A 19,737-nucleotide genomic window follows, 5' to 3' on the forward strand; every position below is an offset into this window, starting at 1 on the left:
CAGCCAGTCACGGAATCAATCATTTGGATGATACAAATTTCTTGACCCCGCCGGGAATCGAACACGGGTCTCCCGCGTGCAAGGCGAGCGCAGTGACCACTACGCCATGGGAGCTGACTCAAACCTCTTTAATTATGTTATTGTTTCACAGAGATGTTCTATGCGGCATGCTTCACTGTCAACATCTATCAGAAAAGTTAGAATACGGGATAGAAACAGTCGCCATTCTGTCCCATTCGTTTCTGAATCCCGGGGGGTTCATCATCCCGTGCCGGTCGGCTATAGTGGACTTGGGACTGAACCAGGTGGACCCGGGACTCAGTCCTGATGGAGCCCGCTGTGGGGATGGCAAGGTGAGAGAGCTTTTCGATTGAGACGGAACCCTTGAACCATATTGTTTGTTTTTTTTTTTTTTTTTTTTTTTCTTGGGGAAATGAGTACCTAGTGTTGCTGAGAGGCCCAAATGGCGAGCTCTCTGCCAATCCCTACACTCACGGTAGATGGGGATTAAAAGCAAGTAAGATTTTTTCGTTGAAACAGTTAACTTTGTATTAATTTGTGTTTATTTTGTTCTGTTTCAGGATACAAATGAACATATCAATCACATTCAAATACAGTCATACCTACAACTCCAAATGAACCGCTATAATGGGTTTAGGCTAGCATCTCACTATCAGGTATCAGGTAGACCTGTCAGGCGGACCTGATCAGCCGTACCTGTCAGGTCTACCTGATAGTGAAAGGCTGGCCTTACCCGATTTTGGACAAACCTATGCCATACTAAGATTTTTTCGTTGAAACAGTTAACTTTGTATTAATTTGTGTTTATTTTGTTCTGTTTCAGGATACAAATGAACATATCAATCATCTAACTGTAAAATACTCAATTAATAATACTTTGTACACATTAGATCTCATTTTTTTTCCCAGGACGAACCTTATCTGTTCAGGATAAAATTCGCTCCGGCCGGGAATCGACCCTGCGACCTAGCGCTTACAAGGCAGACGTCCTACCCTTCAAGCTAATTAGGCTGACTGTACCGGAAAACTCATTTTCCTTTCGAAAGTTCCCCTCTTTCGGTGTGATAGCGCCTGTACAAAACCAAAGGAAATCCAAAATGGCATGCCATCGAAATCGGTTCTTTTTCTGAAGGAAATTTCAACCAAACTTTATCACTTCAACTTGTTTGTTTGTTGTACCTAAATGTCTTATGTCAATCTTAACTTAAATGTCTTTTTTTTTTAAATTAAACAGGTCTTAATTTTATTATTGTTCCATAAAATGTAATGTCATTACCAATCAAATATATAAGACCTTGTTTTAAATTAAACAGGTCTTAATTTTATTATTGTTCCATAAAATGTAATGTCATTACCAATCAAATATATAAGACCTTGTTTAGACTGCGAGAGTAAAGGGACTTTTCAGTCCTATGCTGGTAGTATAAACAAGACAAGGTATATTCTATTCTATAACTCCAGCGCTCGCAGAGTAAACACCTCTCTCGCGTATTTTTGGTCTGATGATGAGAATTCGAGTATTCTCGAAACTCACCAAATTTTAATTGTTGAAGGTCGAATCTCTTAATTGTCTTTTTAATTTTCTTACTTAAAGATTCTTTTTTAATATTTTCATGTGCGTCAACAATTATATCCTTTCCGTTTTATTTTTCAGACAAAGCGGGACACAGTGTCGAAGCACGATGAAATCCGGGGTCCGTACAATGCCAACATCAAGTCCCGCTATCTAGAGCTAGTCATAGTGGTGGATAACAGACTGTACAATCTGTTCAATAAGAACTCCAAGCTTGTGCACCGCCACTGCAAGGACATTTCCAATGTTATCAATGCTGTAAGTAGTCTGGCCGGGGGACGTTAAACAGGGAGTATACCAGCCTGAATTTCCCTTGCTAAAGAAATAGCAAAAGGTTGAGTGCGAAGGGCATCCTTTCGTATCGACACTGCAAGGACATTTCCAATGTTATCAATGCTGTAAGTATAGTCCGGCTGGGGGACGTTAAACAGGGAGTATACCAGCCTGAATTTCCCTTGCTAAAGAAATAGCAAAAGGTTGAGTGCGAAGGGCATCCTTTCGTAAAATTTGAAGCCAAAACCAAATGTCAGCCCAAAGCAATCACCCTAGATAGGGCTGACGAAAAACTCCGACCCCGTCTGTACACGGGAAAAGGCGAAAAAGAAGATTAATTCTGTAAGTACCTGTTAATAAGAAGAAGAAGAAGAAGAAGCAAGAAAGAAAGAAATATTTATAAAACTTGAAGAAAAAAAAAATAAATAAAAAATGGAGTTTGAGCTATTGGAAAAAGACTGCAATGTCTTCGAGGTTTTACATTTTAAAGAATCTAAAAGATTTGAAAATCTAGCCTTTCAATAGAAGGTTTTGGTGATCTTGCAAAAACACGAGCGAAAAACAAAATCGGACCAGATTCGACTTGAAAGTTTTTATGCAAGGAGGGGGCCAAAATGGAAACCACAACAGAAGTCACGATTATGTTAAAATATCTGGGAAACCTGTTTTGTAAACGACTTATTTTGTTTTCAGTTGTATGAGAAGCTCAACATATTCATAGCCCTGGTCGGGGTTGTAGTTTGGACAGAATATGATGAAATAACGCTCAATGTCAATGGAGATATCACTCTGACCAACTTCCTGTCCTATAGGAAGGACAGACTAGTCCTGTCCCATCCCAACGACAATGCACAGCTACTGACGTGAGTATCCCATGGTCCTTGGTTCGACCCTCCTCTAGACCTTTTTTTTAATGGAGATATGAGTCTCACTAACTTCCTGTCCTATAGGAAGGACAGACTAGTCCTGTCCCATCCCAACCACAATGCACAGCTACTGACGTGAGTATCCCATGGTCCTTGGTTCGACCCTCTTCTAGACCTGTTTTTTTCTCTCTTTTTAGAATACAATTCACCATAACACCCTCAAAGAAGAACATAACTGGTGTATTTTTTTTTTTTTTTTTTTTTTTTTTTAAAAGGTTTTTTTTTTTTTTTTTTTTTTTTTTTTTTTTTTTTTACCACAACACCAGTTAGAATAGTCACAAAGCCAGAAACTTACAAACTAAGGCCGATGAAAACCGTCTGGTGGATCATCACGCAAGAGAAGGAAGACAGGAGAGGAGAAAGCCAGCCTTTCCGAACAAACCTTATCTGTTTAAGATATCGAACCCGCAACCTAGCGCTTACAAGGCGCTACCCTCCAAGGCTAGGCTGACCAAGTACATTGAATATTCGTGTAACAATTTTCTTTGATGAATAACTTTCCTTAATAATTTTCAATTTCAGGACGATAAGACCTCCATTGTTACAGTTCTCTTGGTCAAACCTCTTCAATTTTTTTTTTTAATTAAAATTGAAAATGTCATGAATGAAATGAAGAATATGAATATTGATATCCTCGGCGTAAGCGAAACTTTCTTACAAGGGACTGGAGACAATTTGTTCTTTCTTATCTTATTTTATCGTCTCCTTTCAGGGGTATGACCTTTTCCGACGGTGTCGTGGGGAAGGCCCTCAAAGGCCCCATCTGTACGTACGAATTCAGTGGCGGAGTTAACGTGGATCACAAGAATGTCGTGGGTCTTGTGGCCACAACAGTGGCGCATGAAATGGGGCATAACCTGGGTATGGAACATGACACGACCGAGTGTACATGTCCTAGTGACCGGTGTATTATGGCTCCGTCTTCTAGGTAAGTTATTATCCATACAGGGTCATAACCTGGGTATGGAACATGACACGACCGAGTGTACATGTCCTAGTGACCGGTGTATTATGGCTCCGTCTTCTAGGTAAGTTATTATCCATACAGGGTCATAACCTGGGTTTGGAACATGACACGACCGAGTGTACATGTCCTAGTGACCGGTGTATTATGGCTCCATCTTCTAGGTAAGTTATAAAGGGTCTGTGTCGTAGCATGCCGTTACCGTAGGCGTAGTATGGCCCTCGCCAGATAAGCGAAAATAACTTCCCATTTAGGTGCTAAATTCGTGTAAGCTTAACCCAACTTTTAGGGCTGTTTGCCCCTGGCCTCAAATTGGCCTTTTTGTGTACGATATTCAAATTTGTGAACGGAAAAAGGTGTTAGGTCAACGCGCGTTAAATCGATCTAAAAAAATAGCGGTAAATCTTTTTTACTGAGATCACGGCATACCATTGTCGGCAACACAACACTAGTGTAATGTGAATTTTCGACCTTTTTCATAATTTTACCCAAATGCATCAATCAGTTCTATAGCGACATTTATGTTTTAATTTCAGCTCTGTAAGTCCTACAGAATGGAGCTCCTGCTCCTTGGAATATTTGGCTTTATCCTTTGATCATGGGATGGATTATTGTATGAGGAACAAGCCCAAAGCGTAAGTACTTTTAAACCTAACCGTATTATTTTCGTAAGCTAGCTACCTTCTCACTATCAGGAATACCTGGCTCCATCCTTTGATCATGGGATGGACTATTGTATGAGGAACAAGCCCAAAGCGTAAGTACTTTTCCTCCTAACCCTATTTTATTTCGATACCAGCCTGAAATTTCCCTTGCTAAAGAAATGGCAAAGGGCATCCATCCACTCGTAAAATTTGTGTGGCCAAAACCAAATGTCGGCCCAAATCACCCTAGGGTACCTAGGACTGATTGAGAGGCTGACAAAAAACGCCGTACTAAGTTATTAATCTGGACTACTGGAGTAAAGGGACTTTTCAGTCCTATTCGAGTAGGATAAACAAGGTATATTCTATTCTACTCCCAGAATTCTATTCTAAGTATTCTTTTCTATTCTATTCTACTCTAAGTATTGTATTCTATTCTACTTCTATCCTATCCTATCCTAAATGTTTTCCTCCAAGTTAATCTAATACACACTTGACCTTCTGCTTGTCAAGCAAGCGCGTTACCACTCGGCTAACTGTGCCCTAAACGTACTTTATCTTTTATTATTTTTTATAAAAAAACTACAGGTTGGGTGGAAGAACTTACGTTATAATCTTGCCATCCAAATAATAATAGACTCGTGAGTGGAAGATAACCAATAGGCGAGGTTAACGCCGGAGTCGTTCTCTACCACCTAACCCTTAGAGCTCCATTATTATTTGGTCAAATGCTCAAATAAATTACATATTTCGTTTAAGTTGTACCATTTCGTTTAACCTTCTATGACCTTTCTGTCCCCAGCTGTGCGTGAATCGCAAGTGCATGAGCGTAGCCGCGCTGCGTGCCAGCATGCCCGTGGCAGATTGTCCATTCAACTGTCATGATCAGGGCGTGTGTAATAGCAGAGGCCACTGCCATTGTCATCCGGGCTTTGCCCCTCCCTATTGCGAGTACCCGGGGGTGGGGGGCAGCGTGGACTCCGGCCCTGCTTCCGACCCTAATGGTAAGTAAGAGGGGTCCTTAGGGGCCCCCCGAAGGGCTAATGATGTCCAAATTCTTGTGTTGTAGCCGCTTCAGCTTTAGCCGAAAGGTGATGGCAGAATAAAGAAAGGATATCTTTCTTTTTTTCTAGCCATGTTTAACTTCATATGTATATTTTCGTGTCCAGAAATGCATCATATGATAAGTTTCATTCATTGGGTCAATTTTGTTTAATTTTGATTGCAATCAGAACTCTGGTGATTCTTGTCTAGTTTGATTTCAATCTCAGTAGTGTACGTACGTGACTACGTGCAGGGTGCAGGTCAGTAGAAGAACTGGAGTGTTTGAATATTGCTTTCTTTTACTTAAGTGTAGACAAGGTTGTAAAACAGACTTAAACCGGAGGGTTTAACAAAAAATCTCTGAAATAAAGTCACCGTCAATCAAGGTAGGCGCTAGGTCGCGGGTTCCATTCCCGCCCGGGCCGAATTTTATCCTAACCAGATAAGGTTCGGTTCCTTCTCTCTTCCATTTCGGGACAAGAATTCCGTTGTTCAGTTCCATCTATCAAAACTCCAAAATAATAATAATCTCCTTCTTTTTCTTTGCCTTTTTCCGTGTACAGACGGGGTCGGGTCAGTCTCTCAATCAGCCCTAACTAGGGTGATTGCATTGGGCTGACATTTGGTTTTGGCTACAAATTTTACGAGTGGGATGCCCTTCGCACTCAACCTTTGCTATTTCTTTAGTTAGGGAAATTCAGGCTGGTGTACGCCCTGTTTAACGTCCCCCAGCCAGACCATCCAAAATAATAATAATACTAAATAGATACTAATTTCTATTTCTGCTTTCTCATTCACAGAATCCCGTCTCCTCATCACCCTATTCTACGTCATCCTAGTAGCCGTTCTGCCCCTGTCCGCCCTCATCCTCTTCCTCAAATATTACAACAACCACCCGAAGAGCTTCTGGTGGAAGCGGCCCTTCGACACCAGGCAAGTGACCGTCCTTAGTAACCATAGCAACGGATCTAACCTCAAGGGGGTAGAGGTTCTTGGAAAAGGACCTTCCCTTAAGGGAGCGGAGCAACCCTCTAACCTTAAGGGGGTAGAGGTTCTTGGAAAAGGACCTTCCCTTAAGGGAGCGGAGCAACCCTCTAATCCTAACCTAAAGGGAGTCCTTGGTCGCACAACCCTCGAAGTAAATTTGTCCTCTAGTATCAGAACCTCTAACCCTAACTTGAATGGGGTGAAGGAACCTTCTTCTATTTCTGTCCCTCTGTCTTGTATAGATTGTAAAGCCTCTTCCAATTCTGTCAAATCTTGTAATGGTAAAGTCTCTTGTAATTCTGTCAAATCTTGTAATTGTAAATTCAATTCGTACACGAATATCTTCTCTCGGCTGTCCTCGTATTTTCGGCCGTCTTCGGAAAAATCACCGATCGGCAAAACCGAGGGGAAACAAAAATTCACGATTCAGCATTTGGGCTTGAACGGTGACAAGGGTGAGGATTCGGTAGGCCGACTGGATAAAATAATGATAAGCGACCCTATACCTCGGCTAGATAGAAAAATAGATGGAACAAACGCTCAATCAGATAGAAAAATGGAAATTCTAGTGAAAGGAGCAGTTGTAACACGTGTTTCTAAGGGTTCTAAAATCAATTCGACAAGTCAAGGTGATCAAATGTCGCTGAAAAATACGTCGAATGAGGTCAAAAAACGGACCAAACCTACGGAGAATGAAGGTACTACAGAATTGGTCATAAATGTAACTAAAAATACCCCTAATAGTGGTAAAGGAGAAATAAATGGGACTGAAAGAACTGGGCATGTTGGAAAATCAGGTCTCGTTACTGAGAAAGGACCGACCAAAGTGCCCCATTATTCAATACCCAAGAAGTTGAACAAAACAAGTAACACCAATGTAGGGAAAATCGCAAATGAAATCAATAAAAACCCTCGTATAAATCCAGGAAACTCAATCAATGGAAATCCCAAAAACACCAACAATGTAGGCAAAATAAGTGAAAGCCTCCAACAAGCTTTGTCTGCCAGATTCGAGAATAACGCCACTGCTGAAGACGAAGTAGGCACTTCCGAACCACTGTATGAGAGCATAGACATAGATGTTGATAATGCCTGTGATAATGTCAATAACAATCGTGTACATATAGAAAGTATAGAAACGCTACCAGAAGGATTACCAGAAGATTACTACTCTTCAGATAGTTTCGATAGCGATGGTAGTGATGTTTATGAAGAAACTGGCATATATGAAACCATAGACAACGATGGAGTTCCACAGGGAAGTATGCTAGGCCCAACGAGTTTAGGTGGAGATGTAGGAACGGATAAACAAGACCAAAGATATAATGCTCACATTATTGTCAATAACCCAAATAGTAACCAAAACAGCAGCAACTCTATTCCCAATGCTCAAAACACTTCCAATAATTTACATAGGCACGAGTCTAATGCCACTATGCTTGCCAAACAATTGACCAAAGCCAGAGGCGCTTTGAAAGACAACATCGTTAAACAAGTGGGTAAAATTAATGATCGAATTCCTTACAGTAGAACACTTGATAGGCAAAAGTCAAATATAGGGTCCGAAAGTTCAAAGGGTTCTAATACTATTGGTGATAGGCCAAAAAGGTCGCCTCGAGTGACCAGAGAGACCCTGTCGCAGGATATAGTGAAGCAAGATCTCGTGTCTACTACAAATAAGCAGGTAAATAACTATTTGAAGAGTGGAGTGTGGCAAGAAAGATAGTAAAAAATGATAGAGCCACCACTTGTTGAGAGTTTTCCCCGATTTTTTTTTTTCTTTTTTTTTTAACAAGTGGAAACGGGCTCTAACATCTCCGCTATGTAGTTCGAGCGGAATCGAACCCGCGACCTAATACTTAAAAGACCGGCGCGCTACCTTCCAAGCTAACTAGGCTGATTAAGAAGGGTAGTGATTTCCGCCTAAAAAGGTAATTCCCTTCAAGAATGAGCTATTAATTTTTCGATAAATGTTCACTTTAAAGGGGCAAATTGGCAAATATGGGTCCATAGATATACTCGTAGTTTCACTCTGAAAATTCACAAATGAAAATAGAGAGTCTTTCCTCTTTTTTGTTTTCTATGCGAACAAATATTTTAATTACTTTTGCTACTTTTTGTTGATGATTTATTTGCATTGTGAATTGCACGTGCATTAGTATTTTGTATCAACATATTTTGTTTATTTTATTTTTATGCATCCTTTATTTCTTTTATTTATTTATATTATTGTTAATTGTTTCTATGTGCTCAAATGTTCGATACTTATACGTACTTAATGTATTCTATTTGTTTTTGTTTACCTCACTTTTATTTTGTTTAGCGTCCTTATTTTATAGTCAAATATATTTTTTGTACCATATATTAAAATTTATATTTATATCCACCAATTGGTGGCGAAAATATTTTGTTTCTTTACAAAATTCTAGATCAAACTTTACAAAATTCTTGAATTTCATTTTATTTACACACCAATTCTTGTTTGAAAGTTGTGTTTTTCTAATTCTAGAGATTAGCAGATCATAGATTCTTGATTCATAGCTCCAAAGTGAGTAAAAAAAAACCCTTTAGATGTCACCGTGTCCGTTTAGGAAGTTTGAATCCAAATGAAAATATGAACCCAGAAGTGGTTTTTATGGGGGTGAAAGCACAATGTAACGTTGTATGCCCTTATAATGCTAATTCTTTTATCAATTTAGTCTAATTATTCCCTTGATTTTATCTGTCTTTTCATTCTACCAACACTAATACCTTATTAGATCTAGTATAATCTTCTGTAAAACCTCCGAAAAAATGTATATTCAACTGTAGAAGACTAAAGTAATAACATTCTCTGTCACTTAACCCCTTTTAAAAACGTTGTGGACTTTGGTGATTGGTGGTTCGAGTCCAAGTCAAGTCATAAAAGTTATCGAGCTGTATTAAAGTAGGGGAACGACATTTGTGACAGGCAATTAACACACTTGAAATTCCTCTTTTTTACCTTGTTCCTTCCTGTACTAACTTTTGTCTCTTTTCGTTTGCAAGATAATAACTGAACTTTCTTTTGTTTTGCCAGATGTTTTTCTATTTTTACAAGCACGGTTTTTGCACAACCACCTGGTGATTTGTTTTTGATTTAACACTGCAGTTGGTGGTAGTTTGTGTACATGTCCTAGTGACCGGTGTATTATGGCTCCGTCTTCTAGGTAAGTTATTATCCATACAGGGTCATAACCTGGGTTTGGAACATGACACGACCGAATGTACATGTCCTAGTGACCGGTGTATTATGGCTCCATCTTCTAGGTAAGTTATAAAGGGTCTGTGTCGTAGCATGCCGTTCCCGTACGCGTAGTATGGCCCTCGCCAGATAAGCGAAAATACTTCCCATTTAGGTGCTAAATTCGTGTAAGCTTAACCCAACTTTTAGGGCTGTTTGCCCCTAATCTCAAAGTGGCCTTTTTGTGTACGACACTCGAATTTGTGAACGGAAAAAGGTGTTAGGTCAACGCGCGTTAAATCGATCTAAAAAAAAATTTGGACCGATTGCAATACTTTCATTACTAGTATAGCTCCGCTATACTGTAGTAATAGAAAGTAAAAAAGAGCGGTAAATCTTTTTTACTGAGGTCACGGCATACCATTGTAGGCAACACTAGTGCAATGTGAATTTTCGACCTTTTTCATAATTTTACCCAAATGCATCAGATCTATAGCGACATTTATGTTTTTAATTTCAGCTCTGTAAGTCCTACAGAATGGAGCTCCTGCTCCTTGGAATATTTGGCTTTATCCTTTGATCATGGGATGGATTATCGTTCTTGGAAAAGGACCTTCCCTTAAGGGAGCGGAGCAACCCTCTAATCCTAACTTTAAGAGGTCAGAGGTTCTTGGAAAAGGACCTTCCCTTAAGGGAGCGGGGCAACCCTCTAACCTTAAGGGGGTAGAGGTTCTTGGAAAAGGAACTTCCGTTAAGGGGGCGGAGCAAGCCTCTAACCTTAAGGGAGTCCTCAGTAGTACAACTCTCCTTAAGGGGGCGAATCAACCCTCTAATCCTAACCTTAAGGGAGTCCTTGGTCGCACAACCCTCGAAGTAAATTTGTCCTCTAGTATCAGAACCTCTAACCCTAACTTGAATGGGGTGAAGGAACTTTTCCACCTAACCCTATTTTATTTCGATACCAACCTGAAATTTCCCTTGCTAAAGAAATAGCAAAGGGCATCCACTCGTAAAATTTGTGTGGCCAAAAAGCAAGTGTCGGCCCAAATCACCCTAGGGTGCCTAGGACTGATTGAGAGGCTGACGAAAAACGCCGTACTAAGTTATTAATCTGGACTACTGGAGTAAAGGGACTTTTCAGTCCTATTCGAGCAGGATAAACAAGGTATACTCGTATTCTATTCTACTCTAAGTCTAAGTAATCTATTCTATTCTACTCCCAGAATAAATCAGTTGCGCTTACTTGGGTGATGTTTCAAAATCATAGAGCAGGAAAAATGAGGACCAACGGAATTTTTCTTTTTCTTACGAATTCTAGATCCCGACATAAATCGATTAAAAAAATTCCGGTAAATCGTGAACTTTGACATCACGGCATACGCTCCCGTAGGCGATGATTTCACATCAAATGTCCCGAGCAAAGCTCCCTCGCAGGCAAGGCATTAATGTATTTGTGCGCATACGTTTCTGCGCAGTTCTTTCTGCTCCTCCGCTAGCGCGCTAGCATAGTGGCGCTACCTAACGGACGAAAAAAACAACTGCGTAAAGTCTGACGTCACACATATTTGAACTCTTTCATTATAACAGAAAATAAAAATTGAATTTTCGACCTTCTACACTTGTTTCCCAACTTTTTACATAGGAATCGACCATTTATTTATAATTTTTACCCATTTGCAACTGCTCCATTCTATTCTAAACATTCTTTTCTATTCTATTCTACTCTAAGTATTGTATTCTATTCTACTTCTGGTTTTGGTTTGCAGACTATTTGACAGTCCGGTGTGTGGCAATGGGTTTGTGGAGGATGGAGAAGAGTGTGATTGTGGCCTGGAAGATAGCTGTAAGAATGCCTGCTGCAATGCTACAACCTGTATGTTAAATGTGAATGCTACCTGTGCTACGGGCAGTTGTTGTAACTTAGAGGTAAGTTTTACATAGAATTACCTATATCTACCCTGATGATGGATAAGATTCTAATTTCTGATCTTACTACATTACATACATTATCGAATTTTCCTTTACAAATCTTCTGGAAATAACTGGTTTTACTTGGGCCACGTTGTACTTTTAAAGAAAGGCGCCTTCTGATTGGTTCAAAATTTTTCGCTCTTGTGGCATCCAGTTTTTTTTTTTTTTTACTTTGTACAGACTGTAACCTTCCAAGCTAGCAAGGCTAGCAAGAAATGGATTTGATTTTTATTATTTACCACTTCCGATAAAATTGTTAGTAATAAGTTGAATCATCTTCCAATTCCTTTTTCTATGGTCTCTTTTGGCTCTCATTCTGGCAGTATAGGCCGGGTATATTCTAATCTATTCTATTCCACAGACGTGTCAACCGCATACAGCCGGCAGACAGTGTAGGGCTGCCGATAGAGAGTGTGATCTGCCCGAGTTTTGTACTGGAGACTCTGAGTTCTGCCCTTCTGATGTGTTCAAAATGGATGGCGAAACCTGCAAAGGTAAGTCTGGGGTCCTTATTAGACTCACTAAACCATGCGTGGCACAAGATCTGCTTATACGGATGGATATACCATTTATAAAAATTTTAGTATGTTCTGAGAGTTATGTTGAAAATGGAAACTTGATAATAAAAAAAAACATACACACACACACACACACACACACACACACCAGTAAAGGTCCGTTCCCACTTATGTACACTTTTTGAGGGGCCTTGAACCCAACCATCATTAGTCACAAAGAAGAGTTTTCTGTTGATAAACCCAGTTGTTTTAGCAGTGTAGCTACGCCGAGGGGGATTGATGGTCTGTAGCCAAGATTACTTAGCCCGTCCCCAACCTCCTTTATTTACTGTTTTTCGCTCTCTTTTCCCCACAAACAGGAGGTGAAGCATTTTGTTACGAAGGTTCCTGTCGTACGCATTCCGACCAGTGTCTACTATTGTGGGGACCCTCAGCTTCGTCTTCGGATAAGCGCTGTTTCGATTTGAACACCAGCGGGAATAGACACGGGAACTGTGGCTACTACAAACCCAATATGACCTACGCCAAGTGTGAAGAAGAGTAAGTATAATGCCACCTATGAATGAATACAGTTTCTTTGTGTTATTATGTCACAACTTTGATGCTCACTGCAGCATTGTAGGATTTTTCCCAATATCTCAATAACCCTAACATCCAATGTTTACCTACCATGCTGGCACCGGTCGCTATACATGTCATAGCTACTCATTTTCCTCACGAGGCTGAGTGGGCCCCGCAACAGCCAGTCACGGAATCAATCATTTGGATGATACAATTTCTTGGCCCCGCCGGGAATCGAACCCGGGTCTCCCGCGTGCAAGGCGAGTGCAGTGACCACTACGCCATGGGAGCTGACGCCATACCCGGGTCTCCCGCGTGCAACGCGAACACAGTGACCACTCCGCCATGGGAGCTGACCACGGAGTTTTTTTCGGAAACGGAAACCATTTCCCTTCTTCAAGGTGACAAATTGCCTTTGGTTTATGCAAGATGTAGGCAAAATAAGTGAAAGCCTCCAACAAGCTTTGTCTGCCAGATTCGAGAATAACGCCACTGCTGAAGACGAAGTAGGCACTTCCGAACCACTGTATGAGAGCATAGACATAGATGTTGATAATGCCTGTGATAATGTCAATAACAATCGTGTACATATAGAAAGTATAGAAACGCTACCAGAAGGATTACCAGAAGATTACTACTCTTCAGATAGTTTCGATAGCGATGGTAGTGATGTTTATGAAGAAACTGGCATATATGAAACCATAGACAACGATGGAGTTCCACAGGGAAGTATGCTAGGCCCAACGAGTTTAGGTGGAGATGTAGGAACGGATAAACAAGACCAAAGATATAATGCTCACATTATTGTCAATAACCCAAATAGTAACCAAAACAGCAGCAACTCTATTCCCAATGCTCAAAACACTTCCAATAATTTACATAGGCACGAGTCTAATGCCACTATGCTTGCCAAACAATTGACCAAAGCCAGAGGCGCTTTGAAAGACAACATCGTTAAACAAGTGGGTAAAATTAATGATCGAATTCCTTACAGTAGAACACTTGATAGGCAAAAGTCAAATATAGGGTCCGAAAGTTCAAAGGGTTCTAATACTATTGGTGATAGGCCAAAAAGGTCGCCTCGAGTGACCAGAGAGACCCTGTCGCAGGATATAGTGAAGCAAGATCTCGTGTCTACTACAAATAAGCAGGTAAATAACTATTTGAAGAGTGGAGTGTGGCAAGAAAGATAGTAAAAAATGATAGAGCCACTTGTCGAGAGTTTTCCCCGATTTTTTTTTTTTTTTTTTTTTTTTTTTTTTTTTTTACAAGTGGAACTTTTTCTTCAAAGGTATTCAATATTGTAAATATCTTTCTCCAGATTTCTTTTTTATACTGCTATCTTTTTACGTTTACGGACACTCACGTTCTAAAAAGTCGTGTGATGTTCACATTCACACACCAGTTTTTCTTTTCAATTACCTATATGATGTCAAATTCACTATGGACAAATTTAAGATGTATTTTGTACATATTTTTTTATGTAGGTAGGTATAGATGGATGATATATTTGTATTTAGTTTGGTGCTAGAGAAGAAGTATTGGAATTCCATCTTGATTGAAGGGTAGCTATCTTTTAAGCACTAGGTGGTGGGTTCGATTCCCAACTACAGCGAACTTTATCATTAACAGATAAAATTTGTTCTCGGAACGGATGGCTTTCTGTCCTCCTCTTTTCAATTTGGGGAGATCCCAGCTATTACAATTCCCTCTATCAAAGATGTTTTGCCCTCATACTCAGGTTAACATTTAATATTACTAGTCTGTTGAATTTAATGCTAAATCACTTTACTGTGAAAAAAAAAAAAAAAAATCTATGCGAACAAATATTTTAATTACTTTTGCTACTTTTTGTTGATGATTTATTTGCATTGTGAATTGCACGTGCATTAGTATTTTGTATCAACATATTTTGTTTATTTTATTTTTATGCATCCTTTATTTCTTTTATTTATTTATATTATTGTTAATTGTTTCTATGTGCTCAAATGTTCGATACTTATACGTACTTAATGTATTCTATTTGTTTTTGTTTACCTCACTTTTATTTTGTTTAGCGTCCTTATTTTATAGTCAAATATATTTTTTGTACCATATATTAAAATTTATATTTATATCCACCAATTGGTGGCGAAAATATTTTGTTTCTTTACAAAATTCTAGATCAAACTTTACAAAATTCTTGAATTTCATTTTATTTACACACCAATTCTTGTTTGAAAGTTGTGTTTTTCTAATTCTAGAGATTAGCAGATCATAGATTCTTGATTCATAGCTCCAAAGTGAGTAAAAAAAAACCCTTTAGATGTCACCGTGTCCGTTTAGGAAGTTTGAATCCAAATGAAAATATGAACCCAGAAGTGGTTTTTATGGGGGTGAAAGCACAATGTAACGTTGTATGCCCTTATAATGCTAATTCTTTTATCAATTTAGTCTAATTATTCCCTTGATTTTATCTGTCTTTTCATTCTACCAACACTAATACCTTATTAGATCTAGTATAATCTTCTGTAAAACCTCCGAAAAAATGTATATTCAACTGTAGAAGACTAAAGTAATAACATTCTCTGTCACTTAACCCCTTTTAAAAACGTTGTGGACTTTGGTGATTGGTGGTTCGAGTCCAAGTCAAGTCATAAAAGTTATCGAGCTGTATTAAAGTAGGGGAACGACATTTGTGACAGGCAATTAACACACTTGAAATTCCTCTTTTTTACCTTGTTCCTTCCTGTACTAACTTTTGTCTCTTTTCGTTTGCAAGATAATAACTGAACTTTCTTTTGTTTTGCCAGATGTTTTTCTATTTTTACAAGCACGGTTTTTGCACAACCACCTGGTGATTTGTTTTTGATTTAACACTGCAGTTGGTGGTAGTTTTTGCTTTTTGTTTTGTTTTCCTTGGTTTCTGCTTGTCTTGTGCACTGTTTTTCGCTGTAAGTATGTTTTTATTATCTTCTTCCCCCTTTTTTTCTTTCTCATTATTTATACATATTCTGGGGTCTGGGGTAAAAAGAACTTTGCAGTCTCATCCTATCAGTAAGAACTAAGTAAAAGGCGTTCAATACAACTGATCTACTGTCCTAGGAAAATGGTCTAATAACCAATTTCTTAGGCCAGCCACTCACTAATAGGTAGACCTAAGAGGTACACCTGATGGCGTGTGTGCTCATCAGGTATCAGGTAGACCTGAGAGACAGACCTTTTCAGCCGTACCTGTCAGGTCTACCCGGTAGTATGTGTGCTCATCAGGTGTCAGGTCGACCTGACAGGAGGACCTGATCAGGTGTACCTGTCAAGTCTGCCTCATAGTGACTGGCTGGCCTAAGCCTATCATTTGTTAAAGGTAAGTTATGCTTCCAAGTTTCTAACATTCAAATCCCTCTGTTCTCATTTCAGCAAGTGCAATTCCAACGCTCTCACGGGCCACAAAGTGGCAAAGTCCACCCAGAATCATTCCAACTCTACTAGTGGAGGGCGCGGTCAACGCCTGCTCTCCAGTGGCGAAGGCCAGAACTACAACCTCCTCGCTGCCAAAACACACAAGTCTTCCGATATGAGTGTGAAGCTCCCCACGAGGGCCGCCCCCGTGAAGCCCACGCCGCCCAAAGTGCCTAGCGACGCGCAAATCACGCCGATCCGGGCAGCGCCCAAAATTCCCGCGACAAGTGTCCGTCTCAGCGCCGACTTTGCGAACTTTAGCGCGACGCTACCTCCCGAACTCCCGCCCGCCAACAAAGGTCCGAACACATCACCTTACGCGAGGCCACTTATAAGTTCCCCCATATTAAGCGACACGACCAGTCAGACGGTACGCGAGCTTATTGACGCTAAGAACGCGGAATCAACGCGTCAAACCACCAGACCGGCGTCCGTTGCTAAATCTTCAACGCTGCCACCGGTGGCCACCGAGTCAAACGCTTTACCTGGGTCAACGCTTCATCCGGTGAGCAGCGAATCAAACGCGCCAAAAGGGTCCACGCTGAATCGGATAACTTCGTTTATGTCACGGAATAGCACGAGACGGAACTCGAAAGTTCTCACACCACCCGCTACACAGGGGAGTGCACGGTCCCTGGAAATCTCCGAACCCATACCACTGAACAATCTGCGAGATAACGAAGATAAGGTAGACATGGTAAAACGAACGCAAAGTATGCGAGAAACGGACGTCAATTTCAAGCGGCCCAACCTGCCCGCCTTCGGATCAATGCGGGCGAAACGACCCACGAGTCTAGCAGGCTCTCAACGGCCGAGCCAACCCCCTCCGCCCGCCCCTAGTGGGATACAGAGCTTACCGGGCTATCAGAACCCCGCGGGGCAGGCTAAAACACCCAGCGGGATACAGAGCTTACCAGGGTATCAGAATCACAGCGCGGGGCAGGCTAAAACACCGAGCGGGATAGAGAGCTTACCGGGATATCAGAACCCCAGCGCGGGGCAGGCTAAGACCCCCGGAACACCTGGACAAGGACTCCTAGGGCCTGGCCAAGGGCTAGGCTACCAAAACCCAGCCGTCCCTCCGGGGAAACCAAAAACCTACGACGATTGCCTCAATCTCCTCTCAGAATCCATGGCGGCTCTCGCCAACGTTGATCATAACCCGAACGACAACATTTACGCCGTGATCGAAGAATCCCCAGCCACCTCCGACCTAGGCCTCTTGGGGGAGATCGTATCTGAAATACAGGCTCGGAATACTGAATCCATCTACTCCAGCCAGAGTCTGATGGATACTAATAAGTTGTATATGAATACGCGGGATTTGGACAATGTCTCGCCAGATCCCACGATCAAATCGACTACAAGTTCGGGATATCTGAGCCCTATTGGTATTACAGATACCAACAATGTTAGTAGAAGTAGTATCAACAAAGATACTAGCAGTGTCAACAATACAAGTAATAATCATAGGAGTATCAACAAAGATACAAGCCATCTCAACAATAGGAGCATCAAAGACACGCCTCCTAGTTCGATTAATCGAACCGAATCGATTCCTATTGGTATTACAGATACCAACAATGTTAGTAGGAGTAGTATCAACAAAGATACTAGCAGTGTCAACAATACAAGTAATAACAATAGGAGTATCAACAAAGATACAAGCCATCTCAACAATAGGAGCATCAAAGACACGCCTCCTAGTTCGATTAATCGAACCGAATCGATCCCTTGGGAACTTGGGATCAATTTAATTTGAGGAAACCATTTACTGATGAAAATGTGTAATGTCTTTCACAGATTAGGCAATAATCTCCAGCCTTACTTTCCCCGCTTTCATTTATCCTCCTTTTCTTTGGACTTCTTCTTGACAATCTTCCTTCCACACCGGTCCAGGTGGGGGTCGGTGTCAAAATCACTCGAGGACCCATCATCTTTTTATAATCCAAAAAGTTCTTTTTAAGAAACCCAGCCCTGGGGAAAATCTTAAACACCCATGTCTCTTAAACACCTGTCTTTCAAAGATTAGGCAAGAATTTCCAGCCTTACTTCCCCCTTTTTCATTTATCCTCCTCATCTTCCGACTTCTTCTTCACAATCTTTCTCCCACACAGGTCCAGTTGGGGGTCGGTGTCAAAATCACTCGAGGACCCATCACTGTCACTGGACTGATCATAATCTCCTATACCGGGCAATATGGCTACACACTGAATGGCTGGAGATCCAGTCAATAGGACAGCGGGGGTAACAGCAGGCCGTGTGCTGGAGGAATCTGAAATTAAAAACGATTTTTACTTTCCTTTTATAAATAGAATATACCTCTTTTATCCTGCTTGGTTTGCTATCCTGAAATTTCGTTTGCTAAAGAAGTGGCAAAGGTTGAGTGTGAAGGACATCCACTCGTAAAATTTGTAGCCAAAACCAAATGTCAGCAAAAAGCAATTACCCTAGTTAGGGTATTGGTTTACCCTAGGGTACCCTAGTTAGGCTGATTGAGAGGCTGACGAAAAACGACGACCCCGTCAGAACATGAGAAATGGCAAAGAAGAAGATCCTGCTAGAAAAGGACTAAAAAGTCCCTTCTAAACAAGGTCTTGGTTATTTATAGTTTAAAAGAAAACAATGTCTTTTTTTTAAAATGAGTGTTTCACTAGCGTTTTTATTTTGTAGCAATGAAACAACTGCTACATTAGACGCATGTGGTCTGTGTTGTAGCATGCCCATCTTACAATGTATAAATATTTACAGCATACAATAAAGTTCAAATTCAATAGCCAGCCTGGTAAGCGCTGAGTCACATGGTTGAGTGTGGTTGGTATCCGAATGGATGACCATGCTGTAACAGGATGTTGTAGTAGGGATGACCATTTGGGCAATCACTTGTGAAGCCAGCAACACAACTGAAAAGGATTATCTTACCATCTGAAGAATATCTTTCTGTTTTCTTTGCACCACTTTCCTGATCATCCTCATCTTCTAGTTTTCTCTTGGTGCCTTTCTCACTACTGTTACTAAGAGGTGGTGATGATTTCTTTACTAAGGCTCCCGCTAGAAGTTTACTCTGTGAGGAGATTTTGTTGCTACTGAAATGAGAGGCAGAGGAGATTGGTATTAGCAAATTTGATAAAAAATAAATTATTAAATGACTACCTAGTACATAGGTACTAGGTACCAGTATAAAATGGTTGACCTGCAAATAGCTTCTCTTCTAAGCTTTCTGTACATAGTTCAGCAAATCCCTCACTATCTAGTCCTAACGTTAGTAGTTTGCACAAACCCACCAGCGCGAGACCCACATCACTAGTGGGCCTCAAAGTGAGTTCCAACGCTCAGGTCTATGTGATTTTAAATATGGCTTTTGTTCCACAGGCAGGGAATATTGATTATTATTTTTGTGCTTAATGATTTTTCCTTGACTTATTTCCCTCCCACCATGAAGGAAATAAAATATTCTCGTTCTTTTAGGACATTGGGCCAAAAATTCTACTGAGAAAATATCCAGAGTTACAAAGAAATTATCTCTTGCAGAAGGCAGCGTCTTGTTCTATGAGCAACTCTGCACTCCCTACTTTTTACTTAATGCACAAAAATAATAATCAATATTCCCTGCCT

General features: G+C 40.6%; 1 protein-coding gene across 1 annotated transcript; it reads left to right on the forward strand.

The window, feature by feature from the left end:
* Nucleotides 1–151: 151 nt before the first annotated feature.
* LOC103512986 (dual specificity protein kinase splA) lies at nucleotides 152–19,527 on the forward strand (the record flags this gene model as incomplete). The annotated part of the gene is made up of 13 exons (XM_026826305.1): nucleotides 152–353; nucleotides 582–677; nucleotides 845–874; nucleotides 1,655–1,852; nucleotides 2,561–2,730; nucleotides 3,506–3,721; nucleotides 4,294–4,392; nucleotides 11,401–11,560; nucleotides 11,967–12,099; nucleotides 12,483–12,663; nucleotides 13,160–13,876; nucleotides 16,081–17,820; nucleotides 19,320–19,527. Coding segments are annotated over 13 exons (4,150 nt in total), but the record flags the coding sequence as incomplete, so codon positions are not given.
* Between the last annotated feature and the right edge of the window lie 210 nt (nucleotides 19,528–19,737).

This window comes from Diaphorina citri, unplaced genomic scaffold (assembly GCF_000475195.1).
Source record: "Diaphorina citri unplaced genomic scaffold, Diaci psyllid genome assembly version 1.1 scaffold908, whole genome shotgun sequence".
NCBI classification, from domain to species: domain Eukaryota; kingdom Metazoa; phylum Arthropoda; class Insecta; order Hemiptera; family Psyllidae; genus Diaphorina; species Diaphorina citri.